This window comes from Pseudophryne corroboree, chromosome 5 (assembly GCF_028390025.1).
Source record: "Pseudophryne corroboree isolate aPseCor3 chromosome 5, aPseCor3.hap2, whole genome shotgun sequence".
NCBI lineage: Eukaryota > Metazoa > Chordata > Amphibia > Anura > Myobatrachidae > Pseudophryne > Pseudophryne corroboree.
Genome location: NC_086448.1, coordinates 633,955,365 through 633,982,251, shown reverse-complemented (window position 1 = coordinate 633,982,251; position 26,887 = coordinate 633,955,365). Strand labels below are relative to the sequence as shown.

The window sequence follows — 26,887 nt, the reverse complement described above, 5'->3', positions numbered from 1 at the left end:
ACCATTTAATACAGATTATGGCAACCAGAATACAATACACATAAATGGTATGGGTAAGATTTTATTTAATAGAATGAATTGCAAATATATTTGTAATGTGAGGGATAGTGGCAATAAGTTTATGCAAGGTGAGCTTCCGCCAATCTGTAATACTTCTGTGTAAAAGCACAACCAGGTTTTTTTTTTCTCATTTTTATTGCAGGGGAGAACTATCATAATGCCACCGCACTAGTGATTACTTTCCCCGTGAACAATTTTCACAATGACTCACAGAAAGTAAACAAAGCCAAAGCCTGGGAGAAAGAGTAAGTTGTTTTCATGTATCACAAGGTCGCTAGCGGAACCTCTCCTGTAGATATAAAATGCACTTGCTGACTCTTACTGGTGACATAGGGTGAACTTTTACCTTATGACTTAACCTAACTTCAGCACAATTAACGTTTTTCGCTTTGCTTTTATGTTGGATTATCCATATATGAAATAGGTTTTTCGAAGCAGAATCCTATTTTACACAGTATTTGCTCTTCATTGTTAAATATTTTATTTTTGTGTTTTTTTTTTCTTTCTTTTCTGATTAGATTTATCAGTTTTGTGAAAGGTTACAACAACTCAAATCTGTCCATCTCATTCTCTGCTGAGAGGAGCATTGAGGATGAGCTAAACAGGGAAAGTTACAGTGACGTGCGGACTGTCCTGATCAGCTATGCGTTAATGTTTGTTTACATCTCGCTGGCCTTGGGTAACATCAGCCAGTGCAGCAGTATCTTGGTGGGTAATCTTTATCCTTGATTGCTTTCCCCAGTGTGAACTTGGCCTGATAAAGTGCATTCTTGGCAATTAAGAGAAGGTGCTTTCTGTTATCCTGTGTTTTTAATTCTGATACTGTTAAATAGCATATTTAAGTTGTGATACTAGTTGAATGGAATCCCGAGTATTATGTTGATCTTCTTATTCTGCCACAGCAGTTTAGGTGAGAGCAGCTGCCGTGCTGGCTGCGCAGAGTATGTCTTTAGCTGGTTTTCTGCTCGCAGCTTACGGAGGCACAAGCAGATATCAGCTACCGTAATGTGCAGCTCATGTGTAGTTACATCTGCCCCTTAATATTAATAGGTGATCCTCACCGGTGTTAAATGGGCGGGCAGTATCTCTCAAATGGACCTGGTTTGACTAGCCCATAATACAGTTTAAAAAGGAAATTCTGATTTGTGTAAATTGGTAGTCGTTTACAAACCTAACGTATGCTAACACCAAGGTCACTGTGAGAGACTGATTTATTGTCCTTGTGCCCATATTGTTAACTTAAATAGGATCCTAAACTTTGTTTAGCTGTAGGTGTTAGCTGGTTTTATGGGATGTACTCATGTGACCGGCGGTCACATATCCTCCCCTTACATCCCGCCCCCTCTCAATCCCGACTGTTGGCATGCCAGCCAACCAACAGGGACTTTTCCCACTCGTGGGTGTCCACGACACCCATAGAACCCGTGGCAACCGTAGGCCGCCACCAAGCCTACAGCGAGGCGAACGCAGCGAGCACGCAAGGAGCTTGCTGCACTCGCACACCCGCGCCGGGATTCCGGTGTTGGTATGGAGACAGCCGATCACACCCTGTATTGTGAATGCATAAAATGGGTTGCCCACTTTCAGGTATACATATTCCTGTGCACCTACAATAAATTGCTTTAGCTCACTGTCTCTTTCTGTGCTTTTCATCCTAATATTACTAGTAAGATTATTTCTTATTGAGAGCACCTTTCTACCACACAATAGAGCAAAGCAAAGTCTTATGATCTGTAAGGGTTCTTTAGTCTCTCTGGTACCAAACTTGCTTTTACTCCATAACTGTTCAAACATATGAAAACCAAAAAGACAAATCAATGTATTGGGTAAAAGTTGCACAAATGCAATGGAAAATTGATGGAAATAATCTGGAGGGCCTTATTCACTATATGCTTCTCCATGAGTTGGGACACATAATATGGTCTTCCGTTTCATTTCTCTTCCAGGTGGACTCTAAGATCTCGCTGGGCATCTCTGGAATCCTGATTGTGCTGAGTTCGGTTGCCTGCTCTCTGGGTATCTTCAGCTATGTCGGTGTGTCACTTAGTCTCATTGTCATAGAGGTCATCCCGTTTTTGGTTCTTGCAGTTGGAGTGGACAATATATATATCATTGTGCAGACACTACAGGTACACTAGTTTAGCATTTTCTAGTATTGTATATATTCCATGCTTTCCAAAGAACCTTTTGATTTTATAGAGGCCGATTAATACAAGTAACCAAACACGTAATACTGTTGACTATATAGTAGATGTCACAAACACAGGCTAGCAAGCTTGTATGTTGTAATATATTTTATAGCTATACAAAAAACAATGTCCATGTGTAAGGTGAGTTAAAATGAACTGACTCAATAGCAAATGGAAAGCCAGATGTCATGCTAGCTGCTGTTTCTATAAGCAATAATTTACATTTCTCTAACGTCCTAGTGGATGCTGGGGACTCCGTAAGGACCATGGGGAATAGACGGGCTCCGCAGGAGACATGGGCACTTTAAGAAAGAATTTAGATTCTGGTGTGCTCTGGCTCCTCCCTCTATGTCCCTCCTCCAGACCTCAGTTTGAATCTGCCCGGACGAGTTGGGTGCTGTTCAGTGAGCTCTCCTGAGCTTGCTGTAAGAAAGTATTTTGTTAGGTTTTTTATTTTCAGGGAGCTCTGCTGGCAACAGACTCCCTGCATCGTGGGACAGAGGGGTGAGAAGCAGCCCTACTCTCTGAAGATAGGTCCTGCTTCTTAGGCTACTGGACACCATTAGCTCCAGAGGGATCGTACACAGGATCTCACCCTCGTCGTCCGATCCCAGAGCCGCGCCACCGTCCCCCTCGCAGAGCCGGAAGACAGAAGCCGGGTGAGCATAAGAAGCAAGAAGACTTTGAAATCGGCGGCAGAAGACTCCAGTCTTCACTGAGGTTGCTCCCACACACACCTCACATACTCCGGTCACTGTAGAGGGTGCAAGGCGCAGGGGGGGGGGGGGGGGGGGGGGCAGTAATTGGGACCTCTTTGGCAAAAGTTTAGCATATATACAGTTGGGCACTGTATATATGTATGAGCCCCCGCCAAGAAAATGTATATTTAAGTGGGACAGAAGCCCGCCGTCGAGGGGGCGGGGCTTCTTCCTCAGTACTCACCAGCGCCATGTTTTTCTCCACAGCACCGCTGAGAGGAAGCTCCCCAGCCTCTCCCCTGCAGATACATGGTAGAAGAGGGTAAAAAGAGAGGGGGGGGCACATAATTAGGCGCAAAAATCATTATAAACAGCAGCTACTGGGTTAACATTAAGTTACTGTGTTATTCCTGGGTTAATAGCGCTGGGGTGTGTGCTGGCATACTCTCTCTCTGTCTCTCCAAAGGGCCTTGTGGGGGAATTGTCTTCAGATGAGCATTCCCTGAGTGTGTGGTGTGTCGGTACGTGTGTGTCGACATGTCTGAGGTAAAAGGCTCCCCTAAGGAGGAGATGGAGCAAATATGTGTGAGGGGTGTCTCCGTCGACAACGCCGACACCTGTTTGGATAGGTGTAATTAAGTGCTAAGGTGAATTTATTGCACAAAAGATTAGAGAACAGACAGTGAATCTACACAGGTCTGTCCCTATGTCGCAGAGACCTTCAGAGTCTCACAATGCTCACTATCCAAAATAATAGACACTGATATCGACACGGAGTCTGACTCCAGTGTCGACTACGATAATGCAAAGTTACAGCCAAGATGGCAGGAAAGTATTCAATATATGATTATTGTAATAAAAGATGATTTGCATATCACTGATGACTCATCTGTCCCTGACACAAGGGTACACATGTTAAGGGGGAGAAAGCTGAGGTAAATTTCCCTCCTCTCATGAAGAAAAAGAGCGGGAATCTCCAGACAAGAAGCTGCAGCTTCCCACAAAGAATTCTCAGGGAGTATCCTTCCCCTACTAGGGCCAGGATACGATGGGAATCTTCCCCTAGGGTGTCACGTTTGCCCAAAAGGTAGCCCTGACTTAACAGCTATCCTCAGGGATCCTGCAGATAGCGTGCACATTCTGGTACACTACTCAGACCGGCGATTGTGTCGGCATGGGTTTATAGCGCTGTAGCAGCGTGGACAGGTACCTTATCAGTAGAGATTGAGACCCTAGCATGTATGTATGTATATATATAGATATATATATTAAAGATGCTGTCTTAAGATATATATATATATATATATATATATATATATATATAAATATATATATATATATATATAAAACAGGCCCAAAAAGGCATTAGTCTACTGGGTTCTAGAGTCAACGCTATGTCGATTTCTGCTTGACGTGTCCTGTAGATATGCAATGGACAGGTGATGCCGACTTAAGAGGCATATGGAAGGCTGAGGATTGTGTGGAGAAGGGATCTCGGACCTGATCTCCACAGCTATGGCTGGTAATTCTGATCTTTTGCCTTATATTCCTGCACAGCCTAGGAAAGCACGACATTATCAAATGCAGCCTTTCGATCACAAAGAAACAAGAAAGTCCGAGGTACGTCCTTTCTTGCCAGAGGCAGGGGCAGAGGAAAGAAGCTGCACAACACAGCTAGTTCCCAGGAACAGAAGTCCTCCCCGGCCTCTACAAAATCCACCGCATGTCGCTGGGGCTCCACAGGCGGAGCTAGGCCCGGTGGGGGCATGTCTTCGTAATTTCAGCCACAAGTGGGTTAACTCCCTGTTGGATCCCTGGGCAATATTGTGTCTCAGGGATACAAGCTGGACTTTGAGGAGATGCCCCCTCACCGACGGCCCTGCCGGCTTCCCCCCACGAGAGGGAAATAGTGTTAACTGCAATTCACAAATTGTATCTTCAACAGGTGGTGGTCAAGGTTCCCCTCCTTCAACAAGGAGGGGGTTATTATTCGACCATGTTGTAGTCCCGAAACCGGACGGTTCGGTCAGACCCATATTGAATTTAAAATCCCTGAACATATACCTGAAAGGGTTCAAGTTCAAAATGGAATCGCTAAGAGCGGTCATAGCAAGCCTGAAAGGGGGAGATTTTATGGTGTCTCTGGACATAAAGGATGCATACCTTCATGTCCCCGTTTATCCACCTCATCAGGCGTACCTCAGATTTGCGGTACAGGATTGTCATTACCAATTTCAGACGTTGCCGTTTGGTCTCTCCACGGCCCCGAGAATCTTCACCAAGATAATGGCGGAAATGATGGTGCTCCTGCGAAAGCAAGGTGTCACAATTATCCCGTACTGGGACGATCTCCTCATAAAAGCGAGATCAAGAGAGCAGTTGCTGAACAGCGTATCACTTTCTCTGGAAGTGTAACGACAACACGGCTGGATTCTAAATATTCCAAAGTCGCAGTTGGTTCCTACGGCTCATCTGCCTTTCCTAGGCATGATTCTAGACAAAAGGGTTTATCTCCCGATAGAGAGAGCTCAGGAGCTCATGACACTGGTCAGGAACCTATTAAAACCAAAACAGGTGTCAGTGCATCACTGTACTCGAGTCCTGGGAAGGATGGTGGCATCATACGAGGCCATTCCCTTCGGCAGGTTCCATGCGAGGACCTTTCAATGGGACTTACTGGACAAGTGGTCCGGATCACATCTTCAGATGCATTGGTTAATCACCCTATCCCCCAGGGCCAGGGTGTCTCTCCTGTGGTGGCTGCAGAGTGCTCATCTTCTCGAGGGCCGCAGATTCGGCATTCAGGACTGGATCCTGGTGACCACGGATGCAAGCCTCCGAGGGTGGGGAGCAGTCACACAGGGAAAAATGTTCCAAGCTCTGTGGGTAAGTCAGGAGACTTGCCTTCACATCAACATCCTGGAACTAAGGGCCGTATACAACGCCCTACGTCAAGCGGAGACCCTGCTTCGCGACCAACCGGTTCTGATTCAGTCAGAAGCCACCAGAATTCTTCGCTGGGCGGAGAATCACGTAAGCGCACTGTCAGCAGTGTTCATCCCGGGAGTGGACAACTGGGAAGCAGACTTCCTCAGCAGGCACGACCTCCACCCGGGAGAGTGGGGACTTCATCAAGAAGTCTTCACGCAGATTGCAAGTCGGTGGGGACTGCCACAGGTGGATATGATGGCATCCCGCCTCAACAAAAAGCTACAAGGTATTGCGCCAGGTCATGAGACCCTCAGGCAATAGCTGTGGACGCACTGGTGACACCGTGGGTGTTCCAGTCGGTCTATTTATTTCCTCCTCTTCCTCTCATACCCAAGGTGCTGAGGATAATAAGAAAAAGAGGAGTGAGAACAATCCTCATTGTTCCAGATTGGCCACGAAGGACCTGGTATCCAGATCTGCAAGAAATGCTCACAGAGGACCCGTGGCCTCTTCCTCTAAGACAGGACCTGTTGCAACAGGGGCCCTGTCTGTTCCAAGACTTACCGCGGCTGCGCTAGACGGCATGGCGGTTGAACGCCAGATCCTAGCAGAAAAGGGCATTCCGGACGAGGTCATTCCTACGCGGATAAAGGCTAGGAAGGACGTGACAGCTAAACATTATCACCGTATATGGTGAAAATATGTTTCTTGGTGTGAGGCCAGGAATGCTCCTACATAGGAATTCCAGCTGGGCCGTTTCCTTCACTTCCTACAGTCAGGAGTGAATTTGGGCCTATAATTGGGTTCCATTAAGGTCCAGATTTCGTCCCTATCCATTTTCTTTAGAAAAGAGTTGGCTTCTCTACCAGAAGTTCAGATGTTTGTAAGGGAGTGCTGCATATTCAGCCTCCTTTTGTGCCTCCAGTGGCACCTTGGGATCTTAACGTGGTGTTAAGTTTCCTGAAATCACACTGGTTGGAACCACTTAAAATGGTGGAGTTAAAATTTCTCACGTGGAAAGTGGTCATGCTATTAGCCTTGGCTTCGGCTAGGCGTGTGTCAGAATTAGCGGTTTTGTCACATAAAAGCCCCTATCTGGTTTTCCATATGGATAGAGCAGAATTGCGGACCCGTCCACAATTTCTGTCAAAAGTGGTGTCATCTTTTCATATGAACCAACCTATTGTGGTGCCTGTGGCAACTCGTGACTTGGAGGATTCCGAGTTACTGGATGTGGTCAGGGCTTTGAAGGTTTATGTAGCCAGAACTAATAGAGTCAGAAAAACGGGGTCACTGTTTCTCCTGTATGCATCCAACAAGCTGGGTGCTCCTGCTTCAAAGCAAACTATCGCTCGCTGGATCTGTAACACGATTCAGCAGGCTCATTCTGCGGCTGGATTGCCGCTGCCAAAATCAGTTAAAGCCCATTCCACTAGGAAGGTGGGCTCTTCTTGGGTGGCTGCCCGAGGGGTCTCGGCTTTACAACTATGCCGAGCTGCTACTTGGTCAGGTTCCAACACTTTTGCAAAGTTTTACAAGTTTGATACCCTTGCTGAGGAGGACCTATTGTTTGCTCAATCGATGCTGTAGAGTCATCCGCACTCTCCCGCCCGTTTGGGAGCTTTGGTATAATCCCCATGGTCCTTACGGAGTCCCCAGCATCCACTAGGATGTTAGAGAAAATAAGATTTTACTTACCGGTAAATCTATTTCTCGTAGTTCGTAGTGGATGCTGGGCACCCGTCCCAAGTGCGGACTTTTTCTGCAATACTTGTATATAGTTATTGCTGCAATAAGGGCTATGTTATTGTTGCATCAGGGTTGAACTGATGCTCTGTTGTTGTTCATACTGTTGACTGGGTAAGTTTATCACAAGTTATACGGTGTGATTGGTGTGGCTGGTATGAGTCTTGCCCTGGATTTCCAAAATCCTTTCCTTGTACTGTCAGCTCTTCCGGGCACAGTTTCTCTAACTGAGGTCTGGAGGAGGGACATAGAGGGAGGAGCCAGAGCACACCAGAATCTAAATTCTTTCTTAAAGTGCCCATGTCTCCTGCGGAGCCCGTCTATTCCCCATGGTCCTTACGGAGTCCCCAGCATTTACTACGGACTACGAGAAATAGATTTACCGGTAAGTAAAATCTTATTTTTATTACTTCTCCCGTTTTAGCAGTTTTTTCTAATATCAGAGACATATTGTTAAGTATAATAAAGAGATGGATGCCATACTACAGTTGACTTATAAGACACTACTTGGTTGTGTTTTATCTTGTTTATTTATAATTTTATAATTTTACATAGTTATTATAGTCCTAATTTACATTAGTTATCCTAATTTGCCTTGTAAACATCATTTCCCAAACGTGTTTGCGCTTTGACAGAGAGATGAGCGTCTCCAGGGAGAAAAACTTGATCAGCAGATTGGCAGAGTCCTGGGCGACGTTGCACCCAGCATCTTCCTGTCCGCTTTCTCCGAAACCGTGGCCTTTTTCTTAGGTAACTATCGCGTTTTCTCAATGAGGAGTGTTCAGTCTTCCGACACTCCAAATAAATTGGCGTTTACTTTTATTTTATTCATGTTTAATTGTTTACCATTTGTGTTTTTATTTTTATTTTTTATATTTAATCATCCGTATTTTGTGTTCCTGTAATTGAATTGTCCTTTCACACATAGAAGTGCCCTTTTTAGTTACAATTCGTGCTGTGTTGGCATTCCTTACATTTTCTAGTAACTTGATTGGAAAGTTGATAAATGATTCCCTGTATTTGGCAGGGGCACTGTCCAACATGCCGGCCGTGCGGACCTTCTCCCTCTTTGCTGGGATGGCCGTCTTTCTCGACTTTGTGCTTCAGATCACCTTCTTTGTGAGCCTGCTGGGTCTGGATATCAAGCGCCAAGAGGTAAATACAGGGGTATAATATACTAAAAATGTTATGATCAAATCACTCTGTTCAGTGACGTGATTAGCAGAAGAAAGTCAAATACTGAAGTCTTTATCAGTAGCCTTATGTATTTGTTTTCCAATTTTAATAACATTGACAGAGATACTGCAGGTAGAGGTTTCAGGTCATATCTGAACTAATCTTTTCCCCATACACAGCAGATTTCTTGTTGAAGTCTACTACTTACTTGCCTCCATAGCAAATATAAATGTAATATCAAATAGCTCAAGCTCTAAGTAAGGTATAATAGCTTTTGCATATAATAATGTATGTTTCAAGAACTTTCCTCTTTTTACAATGGAAGTTGTATTTTTAATGAGTATTTTGCCTTTGTTTTTACAGGTTGAGTGTCCCTTATCCAAAATTCCAAATCCCACATTTTTGGGTCCCCTACTGAGATAATGACATATACAGGTTGTGTATCCCATATCCAAATATTCCGAAATACGGAATATTCCGAATTATGGACTTTTTTGAATGAGAGTGAGATAGTGAAACCTTTGTTTTTTGATGGCTCAATGTACACAAACTTTGTTTAATACACAAAGTTATTAAAAATATTGTATTAAATGACCTTCAGGCTGTGTGTATAAGGTGTATAAGACACATAAATGTATTCTGTGCTTAGACTTAGGTCCCATCGCCATGATATCTCATTATGGTATGCAATTATTCCAAAATACGGAAAAATCCGATATCCAAAATACCTTTGGTCCCAAGCATTTTGGATAAGGGATACTCAACCTGTATATTATATATTATGTGTATATATAGATATATTATATAGATATATAATATAATATACATAGATGTGTCATTATCTCAGTAGGGGAACCAAAAATGTGGGATTTGGAATTTTGGATAAGGGATACTTAACCTGTATTACCATAATGTGTTAATTGATTTTGCTGCACTGGCGTTAGAAAAGTTTATCTTGTTTCCATCGGACATGGAAATCCCCAGCTGTTACTTCCACATCTTCCTCTGTTCGCCATGTCAGTATTGGCGCTGTTACTGATAATAACATAATGGTATGTCCCTGACCCTCAAACCTTAATGGTTATACAGATTCATCGGCTGGCAGTGTACACCTGCTCTTTACTCTGTTTTATTTCTGTCTAAGGAGCAAGGTTCACATTATATTACATAGCAAAATAAATAACCAATAACCTATATATACAGTGCTCCCTCCTTATAATGCCTGTTATGTCCTATGGCCTAAAACTAGCTAGCAAAGATGGCTTTAGAAAGTGGGGTGATGATTAACAGGGAAAATAACGTACCTATATTCACAATACCTGTACATGTTAAAACAGTATTTGCATGGTCAGAACATTAAAGCTGAAAAGGTGTCTGCCTGTACTTTACCCAGTCACCCTATTAGGGGGTATTCAATTAGCCATGGGGTGTACACCATGATTAATTGTTGGCAAAAATCCCAGCGGTGCAGGGGGAGGGGTTTTCAACTAAATAGCCTTTTTCCCAAATTGGGATTCACGCGCGGAAACCCACCGATTCTGTGTAAACTGTGGAATCAATGGTTTTTTTAACTGAAAGCAGACTCCATTTTGTGTGTGTGTGTGTGTGTGTTGGGGGGATTCCGTGGACTGTTACCTCGCAGCGTTCGACAGTGAAGATACCAAAAGCCACCAAGTTCTCAGCCTATGTATGATATACGTATGTCTAGAATTTCACTAACCAGAAGTCAATGTTGCTGTTCATGCGACTACTGCCTCTCAATACTACTTCCATGTGAAGACAATTAGTACATACATGTCTTAAAAATTCTGATTACTGGACACACTCGTAACATTTTTGTTTCCCTCATGCTGTAGAAAAATAGACTGGACATTCTCTGTTGTGTACCAGGGTGTAAGCGAAGCCGTGAGACTGAAAAACCTAAGAGCTGGCTGTTCCTGTTTTTCAAAAAGATCTACTCCCCGCTATTAATGAAAGACTGGATGAGACCCGCAGTGGTGCGTGCAGTTTATACACTGTGTAATTATTCTGCTGTGCTAAAAGTGTAGTGCTATTTCTAACATATTGTGAAACAATATCCAGGAACATGTGATATGTTATTCGCCAAATTACATCTTCTGGTAAGCTTTGTCCTTATGTTTTTTAAATAAAACATTTACTTATTGAGACCACTTCTTAAAAACAAACTGAAGTTCTAGAAGCACAGTGTGACAGTTATCTCAGTGGACACTTGACTTGGTTAGACTATGTATTCAATAAGTGTTGGATCCATTCCGACATGCATTTGTCGGCATGGATCCAACAAGGGCTATTCAATGAACGGCCAAATCAGACTGTCTGATTTGAGCCAAATCCGACTGTCGGATTTGGCCGTTCCCGGTGACCTGTCCTGCCGCTGCTGTCAGCGGCTGCTGGGTGCGCCGATAGCGGCGGCGGGGGGAGCAGTGTGCGGCGGCCGGCTAGGGGAGCAGTGAGCGGCAGCCGGCGGGGGGAGCGCTGCAGGGAGAGAGGTGCCTGGCTGGGGGACGGCCGTCAAGGAAGGTACCTCTCATCCCCGATCCCCGTGGCCCACCACCTCATCACCTCACCTCAATCCGACTTGTTTTCAGGTTGGATTGAGTTTGTTGGAAAGGGGGCCAAAACCTGTCGGATTTGGCCCCATTTCCGACAGAAACACACGGGCCGATCCATGTGTTATCCGACAAGTCGAGAATTCCCGACTTGTCTGAAAAAAACTGCACATTTTGAATAGGTCAGAACCCCTTCCGACCGGAATCTGTCAGAAGCTGCCGTCTTTCCGACAGCTATTGAATGCACCCCTATGTCAGTGTATAGAACTATTCATTCCATTCATACAAATGACTGAGAGTATGGATTCTTTGTTCACACTGTGCCGTTTCTTAAAAAACAAATTATTGAAAGTCTGTGATGTTAAATTTGGTGTACTGATCAGTATTTTGTTGATCAATATTTTCAAGTCTACTATCTGTGTTCCAGGTGTCCATCTTTGTTGGAATGCTCTCCTTCAGTATCGCTGTAGTCAATAAAGTGGAAATAGGTTTGGATCAAACCCTATCAATGCCCGATGTAAGTTTACTGTTTAATTTAAACACTATTTTGGAAGTGAAGGTGTTTACTGTGCACTTACCATAGCAGATGCACAGGGGTAAATTTACTAATGTTTCTAAAAATGAAAAGTGGTGATGTTGCACATAGCAACCAATCAGATTTTGTCTATAATTTCTCTATTGCATCCTCGAAAATGATAGACATAATCTGATTGGTTGCTATGAGCAATATCACAGCTTTTTAATTTTAGTTGCTTTAGTAAATTTACCCCACAGAGTCATTTGTTGTGGATATTGTTGACAGACATTATTGTTTCTTGTTGTAGGACTCTTATGTGTTGAAGTATTTTGACTCGCTGAATAAATACTTACACAGTGGTCCTCCCATGTATTTTGTGGTGGAAGAAGGGCATGACTACACGACAATGGATGGCCAAGATATGGTGTGTGGTGGAGCAGGGTGCAGTAACAATTCACTAGTGCAACAGATTTACAATGCAGCACAAATGGCCAACTAGTAAGTAATTCGGTACTTTTGCATCAATACACTGTTGTGGTGTCTAGTGTTACATAGTTGGTGAGGTTGAAAAAAGACAAAATGTCCATCGAGTTCAACCTGTATTATAAAATGACATATCATTTAGATGCTGTAACCTTGGATATTTCTATCAGTTAGGAATTTATCTAATCCATTTTTTAACTTATTTAGTGAGTCCACCATTACTACCTCCTCTGGTAAAGAATTCTAAATCCTTACTGTGAAGAACCCTTTCCTCCGTTGTGAATGATTTTTTCTTATAACCTCAGGGGATCTCCTAGTGTCCTGTGTAGCGTTTTTTTTATAAACAGATCGTCTGATAAGTCCTTTTATTGTCCCTTAATGTATTTATAAATACAGGTTGAGTATCCCATATCCAAATATTCCGAAATACGGAATATTCCGAAATACGGACTTTTTTGAGTGAGAGTGAGATAGTGAAACCTTTGTTTTTTGATGAATAAATGTACACAAACTTTGTTTAATACACAAAGTTATTAAAAATATTGTATTAAATGACCTTCAGGCTGTGTGTATAGGGTGTATATGAAACCTAAATGAATTGTGTGAATGTGTACACACTTTGTTTAATGTACAAAGTTATAAAAAATATTGGCTAAAATGACCTTCAGGCTGTGTGTATAAGGTGTATATGTAACATAAATGTATTCTGTGCTTAGACTTAGGTCCCATCACCATGATATCTCATTATGGTATGCAATTATTCCAAAATACGGAAATATCCGATATCCAAAATACCTCTGGTCCCAAGCATTTTGGATAAGGGATACTCAACCTGTATTAATAATGTCCCCTCTCAGCCGCCTCTTTTCCAGTGTAAACAAGTATTTCCTAATTATTCAGTGCCTCTAACCCCTTAACCAGTTTGATGGCTCGCCTCTGAACCCTTTCTAGTTCCACGATATCTTTTGTATAGTGCGGTGCCCAGAACTGTACACAATATTCCAGGTGCAGCCGTACCAATGATTTATAAAATGGCAGGATTACACTCTAAAAAATGTTTGTTTGCTTGTGCCCCTTATTTGCTTTTGTTGCTGCATTTTGACATTGCGTACTGCTACTAAGTCTATTATTGATGAGCACACCCAAATCCTTTTCAACTACCGTTATCCCTACATTTTCCCCATTTAATTTGTAGGCTGCCCTATTGTTGTTAGTCCCAAAGTGCAGAACTTTAAATTTTTCTATATTGAACCTCATTCTCCATTTGTCTGCCCAGACATCCAGTCTGGATAAATCATTCCGTAGAGACTCAACATCCTTGTCTGAATTAATTACTCGACACAGTTTTGTATCGTCTGCGAAAATTGACACTGTGCTTTCTAGGCCCACTCCTAGGTCATTAATGAATATGGTAACAGCGATGGCCCGAGTACTGAATCCTGCGGTATTCCACTAAGCACTGAGGCCCATTCAGAGAACATCCTATTAATCACCACTCGCTGTTCCCTGTTGTACAGCCAATTACTTACCCAAGTACAAATAGTGTTTCCCACCCCAAGCTCTCTCAATTTAAAAATTAGTCTCTTATGTGGGACTTTGTCAATGGCCTTAGCCAAGTCCAGAAAGACCACATCCACTGCTTTACCCTGATCAATATTATCGTTCACTTTGTTATTAAGCTTATTAAGTTAGTTTGATATGACCTGTTCTTCACAAAACCATGTTGGTTCCTATTAAGAACCTTGGGGGTATCTAAGTACTTTAGTATACTATCCCTTAATATACCTTCCAGTTTTTTCCACACTATAAACTTACCGTTCTATAGTTGCCGGGATGAGCTTTAATCCCTTTTTAAATATTGGGACTACCTCTGCTGTACGCCAGTCCTGCGGTATCATTCCTGATGTAATTGACTCACTGAAAATCAAATATAGGGACCTCGATAGCTCTGAGTTAAGTTTCATAAGAACCCTGGGAGATTTATTTCTCTTAATTTTACTTAGTTTCTCCCGGACTACTTCGTCGTTTAACCAAGTACTTAGCAACGGGTCGTTTTTATCGCTGATGTTGTGCACTTCTCCCGCAACCGCTCCTCTCTCGTGAATACTGATGAAAAAAATGTATTCAATAAATCTGCTGTTTCCCTATCATCATTAATGAACTTGCCCTTTAATGGTCCAATATTCTCCTTTTTTAACCTTTTACCGTTTATATATTTAAAGAACTTTTTGGGGTTTGTTTTACTCTCCTTTGCAATTTGTTTTTAATTTTTCTATTTTGGCTGCTCCGATTTCTTTTTTGCATTTTTTGTTACATTCCCTGTAAACAAAATTTCCAAAGCCGTTTGTACTTGAATTATTCCATCTTCCCATCAGACTTAAATACTTTGAAAGCTCGCCTTTTTTTATCCACTTGTTCCTTTACTTTCTTAAGAAGTGTTGATGTATGAGGTACTACACACAATGTAGTAGCTCAGTGCATGTATTGTTGATAATGTCCTCTAATGTCTTTCCTCTGGTTCTAGCACAAAAATTGGGTATGCCCCTTCCTCCTGGCTTGATGATTACTTTGATTGGGTGAAGCCCCAGTCTACATGTTGCCGAGTGTATAATACAACACAACAGTTCTGCAATGCCTCAGGTAATGAGCCTTCACTTACTTATAGTTAGAAGCAATGTAGTATGTCTTCCAGTCCCCATAGCCACACTGATTGCCTGCTGTGTAACAGATGTGGTAGATTTTAAAATAAGAACATTTGAGTTGCTGACTTGATGTATTGTTAGAGGCACAGTTTGAAATAGATAAACCAAATAGCATGAGGTGAAATATTTCACATATGAGAGAAAAGGTCGACGGTCACAGTGCCAACAGTATGTTTTAATACAATGATTAGAGTAAAGTAGTGAAAAAAATGCTCTTTCGACATTGTGACTGTTGGCATAATGCACATGCCGACATTTCTGTATTTTGACACATTACATGTTGACATAAGTCCATGACAACATTTTGACTGTGGACATAACATAACATACCAGATCCAAAAGAGGCAATACATGAGGAATTCAATAGTGGTTTTATATTGCAAAAGGGCAGAATATGGCAATTAGGGTAAAATGTTTAGCATGTAACCTCTTCTGTCTCATTGCCGTAGTTGTGGATCCATCGTGTGAGCGCTGTCGCCCATACACTCCAGCAGGGAAACGGAAGCCGGTGGGAGAGGAGTTTATGAAATTCCTGCCGATGTTTCTCACTGATAACCCGAACCCCCAGTGTGGTAAAGGGTAAGTTTCTAATGGCAGTAGCTTCATGCCAAAAACCAAAGTGAATCCTGTGGGGTGGAAAACACGGAGGATAGAACCCGTGGGATACAGTCAAGTCGACAGCACTTAGGTAGTCAGTCGTTAGGTTGAGCACTATTGGTCGACATGCCTTATGTCAACATGGTCAATAGGTCGACATTTACTAGGTCGACATTGAAAAAGGTCGACATGAGTTAACTTTTTTAATTTTTTTTTAAACTTTTTTATACTTTATGATCCACGTGGACTACAATTCGGAACGGTAACACGGTGCACTAATTGGGGTTCCCCGTTACTTTACGAAGACAATGACACCAAAAACAGTAAAAAAACAACAACTCATGTCAACCTTTTTCAATGTCGACCTTTTCCTTGTCGACCTAGTGACCATGTCGACCTACTGCATGTCGATCAATAGTGGTCGACCTAATGACTATCGACATACGTGTCGTCAACCTAGTGACCCATACCAGAACCCTTTGATGCTGCATTCAGATCGCAAATGCCGGATTCTACCCGGTAAGAGAAACGTGTACTTACCGGGTGGGATCCGGCATTTGCGCTCCGTTGCTGGCTTTCCGACCCGGCAATATACTGGGTCGGTTGCCATAGCAGCGGAGGGCGCAGCAGGGGCGGGGGTGGAGGCGGCGCTGGGAGATGAGCTCATCTCCTGCGCCGCCTCTCCCTATGCTGTGAATGGGAGCCGTGTCGCATCGGAACGGCTCCCATTCACACTGCGCCTGACCCGGTAATCAACCCGGTAATAACCCTTCTTTTTTACCGGGTTGAATTACCGGGTCAGGCGACCCGCTAATTCTGAAAAGAAGCTTTCACATCGCACACTGACCCGTTTCGACACGGCAATATGCCGTGTCGATACTGGGTTTTTAGTGCGATGTGAAAGGGGTATAAGTCTTTTTTGCTTGCTTGGGTCACTAATGCCACTCACTTATTCAGAAAGCGTGCGACTCAAATGTATTTCTGTTTTTAGTGCATGACTCTTAGAATATACATACAGTGGGCCAGATGTACTAAGCCTGAAAAGTGATAAATATCACTGTGATAAAGCACCAGCCAATCGGCTCCTAACTGTCATTTTTCAAACACAGCCTGTGATATGTCAGTTAGGAGACGATTGGCTGGTGCTTTATCACAGTGATATTTATCACTTTTCAGGCTTAGTACATCTTCCCCAGTACGTCTACATAATTCTCCTCCTTATTGCACCTTCATTGCCTCGCTCCACCGTGACTGTAGTAGGAGGCACTAGGTGATTGTTGCTTTGTATATGGACACGCTCTTTGAGTAGCAGCAATTATTAGCCTTTTTCTGTTTTAATAAAATACCTAATGGTTTCACAAAATAGTACAGTCCTTAAACTGGTGACATGCAATTTTTATAGTCCTGGTTTATAATAGTAAGAATATTTGGAAAGCTGTTTGTATGTTGCAGTATTACTTGCCAACATGCGATTCGGTCATTTTAGGGTCTGTTTTGTGTAATGCTGATAGAAGCCCTTTCCAACTGGCTTGTTTCTCTTTTCTAAGATCTCGGAGAATATGTAAGGTAACACTGTACTGTGGTAGATGTTCCATTAAAGCTGCTGTTCTTTTCCTGAAGTATTGTAGACGTTGGAACTAATAATTGTCTAGGGTGGGGATCAGAAAGAGACCTTTAAGTAACATGTTTATTTTTTTCTGTCTTTTTCTAAGTCCTTACGTGGCATGTGTACGTTATGAGCCAGAGGCGTCACTAACTACTTATGTGTCATTTTAGCGGGCATGCAGCGTATAGCTCTGCTGTTGACCTTATCGACAACAACACTGAAGTGGGAGCCAGTTACTTCATGACCTACCACACAGTGCTGCATAACTCCTCAGACTTCATTGATGCCTTACGCAAAGCTCGGATGATAGCAGAAAATATTACGGACAGCATGGACGTGCACAGCAAGAATTACAGCATCTTTGCTTACAGGTAATTTCTGTGTCTGCACGTATTCAGTTTGCATTAAAGTGATAACAGGCGGTGTAATTGGCCAGAACATGGCTCACTTGTGCACACGGCCCATTTTAACCAGAACATTTCTCCTTCCCATTAATGGCATCTCATTTTTGCCTTAAGCTTGGAGGTGGCTATAGATGTGTGAGGTGCCCTGAATGCTATCTGTTATACTGTATATAACTGTCCCTGCATGTGAACTGTTACTGAATTTGATTCCATCACAGGAGATGTAATATTTGTGTCTTCTTCATCCTTTACAGTGTTTTCTATGTGTTTTACGAGCAGTATTTAACTATCGTGGATGATACAGTGTTCAACCTTTGCTTGTCACTGGCTGCCATATTCTTTGTGGCAGTCATCCTGCTGGGCTTTGAGATTTGGTCGGCAATCCTGATGTGTGTCACCATATCCATGATTCTTGTCAACATGTTTGGAGTCATGTGGTTGTGGAGCATCAGCCTAAACGCCGTTTCTCTGGTGAATTTAGTTATGGTGAGTTATTGGGCTTCATATTAACACATAAGTAAAACCCTGCGTTCTACTGCAGCAGCCATATGTAGATTCCTGTAGTTGTTTTCTTTATATAAATAATATTATGGCCAAATCCCCCTTTTCTCTTTCATCCACTAGGGGACACTGGAGTTCCTCTTAGACATTAGGGGGGTGTGAAGCTTGCAACCGGAGGTGTGGCACAATCTAAAAAATTAGCATTGTCTGCACAGCCGGCTCCTCCCCCTTCACGCCCCTCATGCCTCAGTTTTGAAAATTGTGCTGGAGGTACAGCACGTGGAGCAACTAAGCTCCTGACTAAATTTTCTTTTGTTTTCTTTTGAATTTTTTTTTTCTTGATATGGGCTGCGTCACCCTAATGAAAAGCGAGACAAAAAGCCACGGATTTGTGACAAAGATCCCTATTGAAGGGACCTGCATCGTTCGACAGGACAGAGTGCTGCGTCTCCCTAGGAAAAGGGGGACAAAGCCTAATAATACTGAGCAGACAAAGATCCCTTTTGAAGGGATCTGCATCTCTCACAGGAGATCCTCTTCAAATCATCTGGTCTGTGAGTACTGGTTGTTATAAGGGCCAGTTAGCACAGCTCCCTTACAGAGCTAAATTCCCTGTGAGTAGCCTGTCTGTCTTACCGGGGCACCAGCTGGGTGCTAGCATATCCAAACGTCACAGCAGCACACTAGCATATGATGTATGATTGTGTTTTAAAGCGTTAAACATTTATACTAGTCAGACCCCGCAGCGGCGCGCCGGACAACACAGCAATGTGAGGCGGCCGGGATCCCTTCCGCAGCGCAAGTCTCCCCTATCAACAGGGAGGCGCCGCTCCGGGACCTGATCAGAGCGGTCCCAGCGCGCGCCGGCCAGCGGGAGATCACACTCAGCCGCCGGAGGCAGGGAGCGGGGGAGAGACGTGGCAGTGAGCGCGCAGCTGAGGAGATTTACTCAGCTGCGGGCAGGCACTGAATGCCCAGGTGGGTGCAAAAGGAGGCCTCTTGTACGGCCCGAATTTTACTATGCTGCTAGATGTGGGGACAAGATCCCCTTCCTCAATGACGTGTCCAGTATTTTGCAGTGGCGGCCATCTTAAAATCACAACAGGCGCCAAGGTACATTGAAGCCTCCCCCTATAGTCGCAAGTAATTCCTATGTGTACTAACAGCACCCTCTCCTGGTGAAAGTTTATATAAAGAATACTATGAGGATCTCCTGTGATATAATATGAATAATTGATTTATTTTCAAAGGAATTCTAGTGCAAAGATCCTACTGAAAATACGAGGAAGCAAGTGAAGCCAACTCTGCCGTCTAGCTGCTTTACAGTTGCAGTGTGAGGGCTGCATGTCGGCTGGTGTTTACATTTTTATTTTTATCAATGTGTCCTGTTCCTTTTTCTGTGTAAGGAAGGGAACAGTAAAAAAAAAAAAAAATTCCAGCCGGGTCCGATACCTTCGCTTCCGTCATCTTTTACAGCCTTTCTCTTCCTAATTTAAAGGGGGAAAGCGCTGCATAATACCCTGGTAGGGGATTTAAACAACATGCCTAAAGCACCAACCAGGAGGCGATAGTAGCCAGAGACCTGTTATGTTTGTACGAAATGTAACAGGAAGAGCGCGCGGGTTGGCAGCTCCAGGGGTGCGTCTCCTGCTTGGACAAGGACGCGCTACCTGGGAGCTGTACTCCGGCTAGGTCAAGAATCACAAGCAGCAATCGGAATGGGCTGCGGGATTCTCTAAGACGAGGGCATTTCTCATTAAGTTAACGCCACCCGCACATGCAGAAACGAATGTGCGCAGGGCAGTTAACATAACTCTTCCCATATATATATATACCGGAAAGGTGAGTCAATTGAATCTACCTTAGATACGCCTAAACTCTAAGGTAGAAGAAGTAACGGAGCCAGAAGGATTCAAATTGTTCGAATCCCAAAGGGTGCGTTCAACAGTGTTTCCTATTCCTAAATCCCTCCAATCTCAGAGGGAGGAGGCTTGGAAACAACTTGACAAACTCTTTCAATTTCCAAGACTGTTTCAAGTGACTTACTGTTTACCTAAAGGGGTAACGGATAGATGGGAGACTCCGCCGGCAGTAGATGCCTCACTAGGAGAGACCTACGCTCATCTGTGCTGGGGTTAACAAGGCCAGGCGAGCATGGCCGAGCCGTATTGTACAGGCTATTAAGGAGGAAAATAGCTTGGAAGAAGATTACCCAACTGGCGGAGCACATCGAGATCTGCTTTATCCTTGTGTCAGGCCTCAAAGGAGGCTAGCAGGATTGCATCGCGTATCTCCACATCGGCCATATCGGCTGGACGGATTTTATGGCTCAGTGAATGACAAACAAGAACCATTCCACAGGTTAAGAGAGGTTTTTCGGGTCCAATGTTTAATTCATTCAGATCTCAGGCCCTTCGAGCCCGAGGAAGAGGTTTCGGCCGCCGGCACGTGGGGGCAGAGGTAGAGGCCGCTCACGGGCAACAGCCAGAAAGCAGAAGAAACCTGCTGACAAGACCGTGCCATGACGGTCTCCGAGCTCACCTGGGGTGCCCCCTGGTGGGCGCACGTCTGGAGGTTTTCAGGACATAGGGGCCAACACCTCACCAGACTGTTAGATAAACAACATAATCTCACAGGGACAACGGGTTTACCTCGGTGCCCTCAGAAGACAGAAGCACTGCTGACGGCAATTCAGAAATTACTACGGTCAGAGGTCATTGTTCCAGTTCCCGCTTCTCAGAGGGGCCCGGGGTTCTGTTCCAGTCTTTTGGTCGTGCCAAAGCCGGACGGAACGGTCAGGCCGATACTCAATTAAAAATTTTTAAACCAGTTTCTAAGGGTTTACAAATTCAATATGAGTTAGTGGTGTCCAAGGATACCTGCATATCCCTATTTGGTCTCCCCACCAGGCTTACCTAAGGTTACACTGCTGAGGGATCATTACCAATTCAGAATTCTACCATTCGGCCTGTCATCAGCCCCAAGGACCTTCACGAAGATCATGGCGGTCATGGGTGCAAAATTGGGACGATAATACCTTGTATAGGCGATCTTCGGATCACGGCTTCCTCTCCAGAGAGGATGATAAGGGATGCTCAGACATCAACAGGACAGTGTGGCTCAGCACACTAATCCCCTGCTTACCCAACTGTAGAGGCCTGGGTTCAAGTACCACTACAGATACTTTTACACGATTTCTCATTCTACGCGGGTGGATAGTGAACTTCTAGAAATCCAACCTCATTCCAACGCTACGGATTCACTTACTAGGTCTCATCTTGGACACTGTGAAATTTAAAGATTTCTTGTCAGAGTCTGAGGATCTCCTGTGATATAATATGAATGATTTATTTATTTTCAAAGGAATTCTAGTGCAAAGATCCTACTGAAAATACGAGGAAGCAAGTGAAGCCAACTCTGCCATCGAACTGTGTTACAGTTGAAGTGTGAGAGTTGCATGTCGGCTGGTGTTTACATTTTTATTTTTTATTTATCAATGTGTCCTGTTCCTTTTTTTGTGTAAGGAAAGGAACAGTAATTCCAGCCGGGTCCGATACTTTCGCTTCTGTCATCTCTTACAGCCTTTTTCTTCCTAATTTAAAGGGGGAAAGCGCTGCATAATACCCTGGTAGGGGATTTAAACAACATGCCTAAAGCACCAACCAGGGGGGGGGCGTGGCCACGACGGCATCCGGGTAGGCAGCAGAGCACGGGAGCTCCCCGGCTAATTGATCCTTATACCTCTCCTGGCCCCTGTTCCGGAGCCTGTGCCGCATATCCTGCCTGCTGAGCGCTCGGGGCAGCGGTGAACGTCCCCCGGCTGTCTCTGCAGAGTGCTCTCTGTCCGCGCCGGCTGCCGCTCGAGTTTCCGGCCTGGGCCGCAGGAGCATCCCCGGCCTCGGGTTTGGCGGCGCATAGCCGCACTGCCGCGGGTGCACGCGGGCGCGTCCCCGCGGCGAAACACCCCGCAAGTCACATTGTTTGGAGTACGCGGCACCCCCTAATATCCGGGGATACTGTATTCCACTGCCCCTTGCCTGGGATTTCTGTGCTGGGCTGAGCTGCTGGGGGTGGGGGGAGGCTGTGGGCCCGGTGGCCATCTTGGAAGCAGCTTCCTCCCCTCATATTATATTATCCTGCACTGAGACTGTGGGACAGATTGTAGTGCCTCTGGGCGTGCTGCCCGGCTCCCTATTATCCTGCCTTCACACATTGCCTTGGTCCTCTGCCCTGTATCCCTGGGACCTCCTGGCTCACCCCTCCTAGTTACCACTGTTCTTGGGGCGCATTTGATACTACATCGCCCGCTCTCTGTTGGGCCCTCTGGCACTGAATACTTGGGACCTGCGAGCCGGCTGAGCCCGATTGGATCCGTGTTGTGCCCGGTTGGTGATCTCAGCGCGCTAATATGGTGAAAGGCGGTCAAAGCGCGGCTGCGGCCAAGTTGGAGAAGTTTGCCCGCCAGTCCGCCACCCAGCCGGTGCAGCCATCTCCTAAAGCATCCTCTCCCACCCACCCTGATCCCCTGGCTGGGGCCGACTCGGGCGCGACTGTGCAGCCCCCCGCTCCGTCCATTCAGCAGGTACTGGAGGCGATTGCGGGCAGCGAACAACGCTTGTCAGACAAAATGGAGAAGGTGCAGTGCGATCTTTCTTTACTACGTCAGGATGTCCAGAGAATCCGGGAGAGAGTGGGGGAGGCCGAGACGCGGGTCTCCAATCTGGAGGATCTCTGTGTCCCCCTAAAGCAATCCGTGTCGGCGGTCTCTCAGCAAGTTTCAACAATACAGACCAAGCTTCTGGATATGGAGGGGCGCCTCCGTAGAAACAATGTGCGGTTTGTGGACCTGTCTGAAAGGGAAGAGGGGGCAAACCCTGAAGATTTCTTGGAATCCTGGCTCAAAGAGGCGTATGGTGCGGAATCCTTCACCTCCCAGTTTGCGGTGGAGTGGGCCCACAGGGTTCCTTTCCGGCCTTTACCTCCAGGAGCCCCACCACAAACTTTCATTGCCAAATTTCTACATTATAAGGACCGAGACTCTGTGTTGCGCCTGGGTCGCACGAAGGGCCCCCTGCTTCGGAATGGTGTTCGGGTGTCGGCGTTCCCAGATTTTGCAGCTGACGTCCAGAAAGACCGGACCCAGTTTCTGCCCATTAAACGGCGTCTACGTGACCTGAATCTTCCCTACTCGATGTTGTTCCCCTCCAGATTGCGGGTGGTCGCAGACGGGGAAACCAAGTTCTTCAGCTCTCCACGGGAGGCGGCGGCCTGGCTGATCAGATACGCTCCAGGCAACAGTCAACTTGCTCCGGACTGATATCCTGATCTTCCTCCTACCTGGGCCTTCTACACGCAAGTATATGTCCGGGGAGCACCCCCTTGTTACGGTGGTTCTGGACTTTGTTGCGTTGTGTTACATACCTCTGGGGTTTCTTTTTGTATCGGGACTCTAGGTTCTTACGCTACGCATTAGTTTGCCGTAGTCACTTGGATCTCCAGGGTTGGGTTTGTTAGGGATATGTGTATGCCGCTGTTTGGGAAGGTATACGGGGAGGGGGGTTGGTGTCTGGGTATTGTTGGTTTCTATGCAGGTTCTGTTTTTTTTTCTTCAGTTTATTGTTTTCTATATTTTTATTTTTTTCTTCTATGTGAGGTATTGATGTGCTGTTTGGGCCGGATAGGCTTGTGGCCCAGGGTCTGCGGACGACGCTGTCTTCGGGATAATGTATGGTGTAGGCGGGTAGGGGCGCAGGCGTTTTTGATTCCGAGGTCCCTTAACCACCCTGTGCGGTGTTTCTGGGATATGTCCCGGATAACCACTTGGGTACCATGCCTGCCTTGAAATTTTTGGCATGGAATGTCCGGGGTATCAATAATAAAGTAAAGAGATCCCTGGTACTCCAAATGGTCAGGAAATATGACCCGGACATTGTTTGTCTGAGCGAGACTCATTTAGAAGGTAATAGACTGATGTCGCTCCGCAGGCCTTGGGTGGGATGGTGGGATGGGCGTATCATTCCTCTCACTCCTCCTTTTCCCGAGGGGTGTCAGTTATGATCAAAAGATCTGTCCAGTTTGAATTGCTTACGGTAAATACTGACCCTTGTGGTAGGCTTGTGTTCTTGGAATGCAAATTGAATTCTCGAAATTTTTTCCTGCTGTCAGTTTATGTCCCCCCACCTTTTTCATATGATGTTTTGCAGAAAGCCGCCTCATTTATTGCCTCCTCTCCCCATAACCCTGTTATTTGTTTAGGGGACTTTAACAACGTGTTGGATGTCTCCCTGGATAGGTGGAAGTCCCCTTCGGCTCTTGGGGCGGGGGGTACCCCGTCTAAATTTGCAGACTTTGAGTAATATGCAGTGGGTAGACGCCTGGAGGGTACGAAATCCCGTACTTAGACAGTTCTCGTGCTTCTCCGGCACACATGGCTCATTCTCTAGAATCGATCTGGCCCTGGTTTCCCCTGAGCTTCTGCCCAGAATTCTGGATGTTCACTATGAGGCGACCATTCACCCTTGCTGTTATCTTTGGAGGTGGAGTGCCAGAGGGGACAGTCGTATTGGAAGTTACATCCATCCTGGTTGGCTCAGTTGGGTGACTGCTCGGACTTGACATTAAAATGGGAGTTTTTTTTTGCGGATAATGTGGGCTCGGCCCCGGCTCCTGTCATATGGGACTCATTTAAAGCCTTCCTGCGCGGTACACTGATCGGTAAAATCGCTGCACATAAATTGTCATGTAGGGAGAAGGAGAGGACACTTGAATCAGAGTTTAGAGACCTCGAGATCCGTTATCTGGCAGAGGGCACCTCTGCACTTAAAACGCGGTGGCTGACGGCTCAGGCGGCATGGCTGGCCCACCTCTCAGATAAAAATGCGCGCTCCCTGTTGTTTCGGGCCACTGACTTGTATATGCAGGCGGATAGACTGGGAAGCTTGTTAGCCCGCTTGGTACATTATGACCGGTCTGGGTCTACGGTTATGCAGATGTCTGGTCCTGATGGCTCCATTGCAGACAACACCCCAGACATTGCGCAATTGTTCCTTTCATACTATAAGGATTTGTATGAGTCTCGCCTGACGTGCTCTGCGGCAGACTTGGACATATATTTGGATAGTGTGCCCCTCTCCAGACTCCCCCTCGAGGCTTGCAGTTTTCTGGAGGCACCTTTGACTCTGGAGGAGGTGTCTGCGGCAGTGGGCATGTCCCCCAGTGGCAAATCTCCAGGCTGTGATGGCATCCCCACTGAGCTTTATAAAACACATATAGAGTTCTTTGGCCCCAAGTTGCTTACCATGTTCACGGACACGTTTGCTGCTAATCAACTTCCCCCCTCAATGTCCGAGGCTGTTATTATAGTGCTGCCGAAGCCCGGCAAGGACCCCCGCCTCTTGGAGTCCTATAGGCCAATCTCCCTTATTCCTACTGATGCTAAGATCCTGGCAAAGATTCTGGCAGTTCGGCTCAACTCTGTTATTAAGTCCATAATACATCAGGACCAGTCTGGCTTTATGCCAGGCATGTCCACGTCTATTAATTTGCGCAGGCTGTATACTATTCTGCAAGCTCCACATACCTTCCCCTCGGACTCGGTCGTGGTCTCTTTGGACGCGGCTAAGGCGTTCGATAGCGTTGAATGGTCCTACCTGTGGGCAGTTATGAAATGTATGGGCTTCGGCCCTAACTTCATACAATGGATCAGACTGCTATATCAAAATCCGCGTGCCAGGATCTTGGTAAATGGTTATATTTCATCCTCCTTTACCCTGTCTCGGGGTACCAGACAGGGGTGCCCCCTCTCTCCTGCCCTATTTGCTATTGCCATAGAGCCTTTGGCCTGCCTGATTAGGACACACCCGGACATTGGGGGAATCACCACGGACCTTTGCGTTGACAAGATCGCCCTTTATGCGGATGACCTGCTGTTATTCCTACATGATTATGTTGTTGACATGCCTGTTCTGTTGCAGGTCATTGAGGAATTCGGCGGCTTTTCTGGTCTCCGTATCAACTGGCCCAAGTCATTCATTATGCCCGTCATTGGCCCCCCACCCTTTGCCCAGAAGCTCCCCTTGCCGCTATGCTGGACGGGTCAGTTTAAATATCTCGGAATTCAAATCACAAATAACCCTTCTGATTTTATACCCCTGAACTTGGACCCACTGACGCAACTGATTACACGCAAGTCGAGAGCTTGGTGCAAGCTTCCGTTGACAGTGACTGGCAGGGTTAGTCTAATTTAAAATGATAATTCTACCCACACTGTTATACATTCTCCTGCAATCCCCGGTATATATCTTTCCGTCCTTTTTTAGGAAACTGAATGGTATATTATCATCCTTAATATGGGCCAACAAAAGGCCTAGGATAAAGCTGAATACTCTCACTAGGCTGAAGGCTGATGGTGGTTTAGCCCTACCCAACTTTCAGTTGTACTACTTTGCGTCCCAGTTGTTTCACCTTAGTACCTGGATTCAGGGCGGGGATGCCGGTACTTTACAATGGGCATTTCTCCGGTGTTACTACCCGGGCCTCTCCCCGGTGCAGGTTTTGCTGAGTGGGAGGGTTTCTCGGTACTCTCCCCCTGTTGTCTTCCAGGCCATGAAGATCTGGCTAGCTCTGAAAAATATGCTTGGGTTTGATGGCTTGGACCCGGATACTCCCCTCTGGCACTCTACTTCACTACCCGAGCTGGGGGCTCTTG

General features: G+C 45.4%; 1 protein-coding gene across 1 annotated transcript in view; it reads left to right on the top strand.

Annotated features, from left to right (window-relative positions):
* Positions 1–26,887, top strand: part of NPC1 (NPC intracellular cholesterol transporter 1) — a 132,271-nt gene that overhangs the window by 89,139 nt on the left and 16,245 nt on the right. Inside the window, exons 11-22 of the mRNA XM_063923594.1 lie at positions 203–305; positions 579–768; positions 2,007–2,189; positions 8,260–8,374; positions 8,652–8,779; positions 10,657–10,797; positions 11,798–11,887; positions 12,195–12,385; positions 14,895–15,010; positions 15,522–15,651; positions 17,446–17,646; positions 17,934–18,165. Coding sequence (XP_063779664.1) covers positions 203–305; positions 579–768; positions 2,007–2,189; positions 8,260–8,374; positions 8,652–8,779; positions 10,657–10,797; positions 11,798–11,887; positions 12,195–12,385; positions 14,895–15,010; positions 15,522–15,651; positions 17,446–17,646; positions 17,934–18,165 — 1,820 coding nt within the window. The remainder of the gene's footprint in view (positions 1–202; positions 306–578; positions 769–2,006; positions 2,190–8,259; positions 8,375–8,651; positions 8,780–10,656; positions 10,798–11,797; positions 11,888–12,194; positions 12,386–14,894; positions 15,011–15,521; positions 15,652–17,445; positions 17,647–17,933; positions 18,166–26,887) is intronic.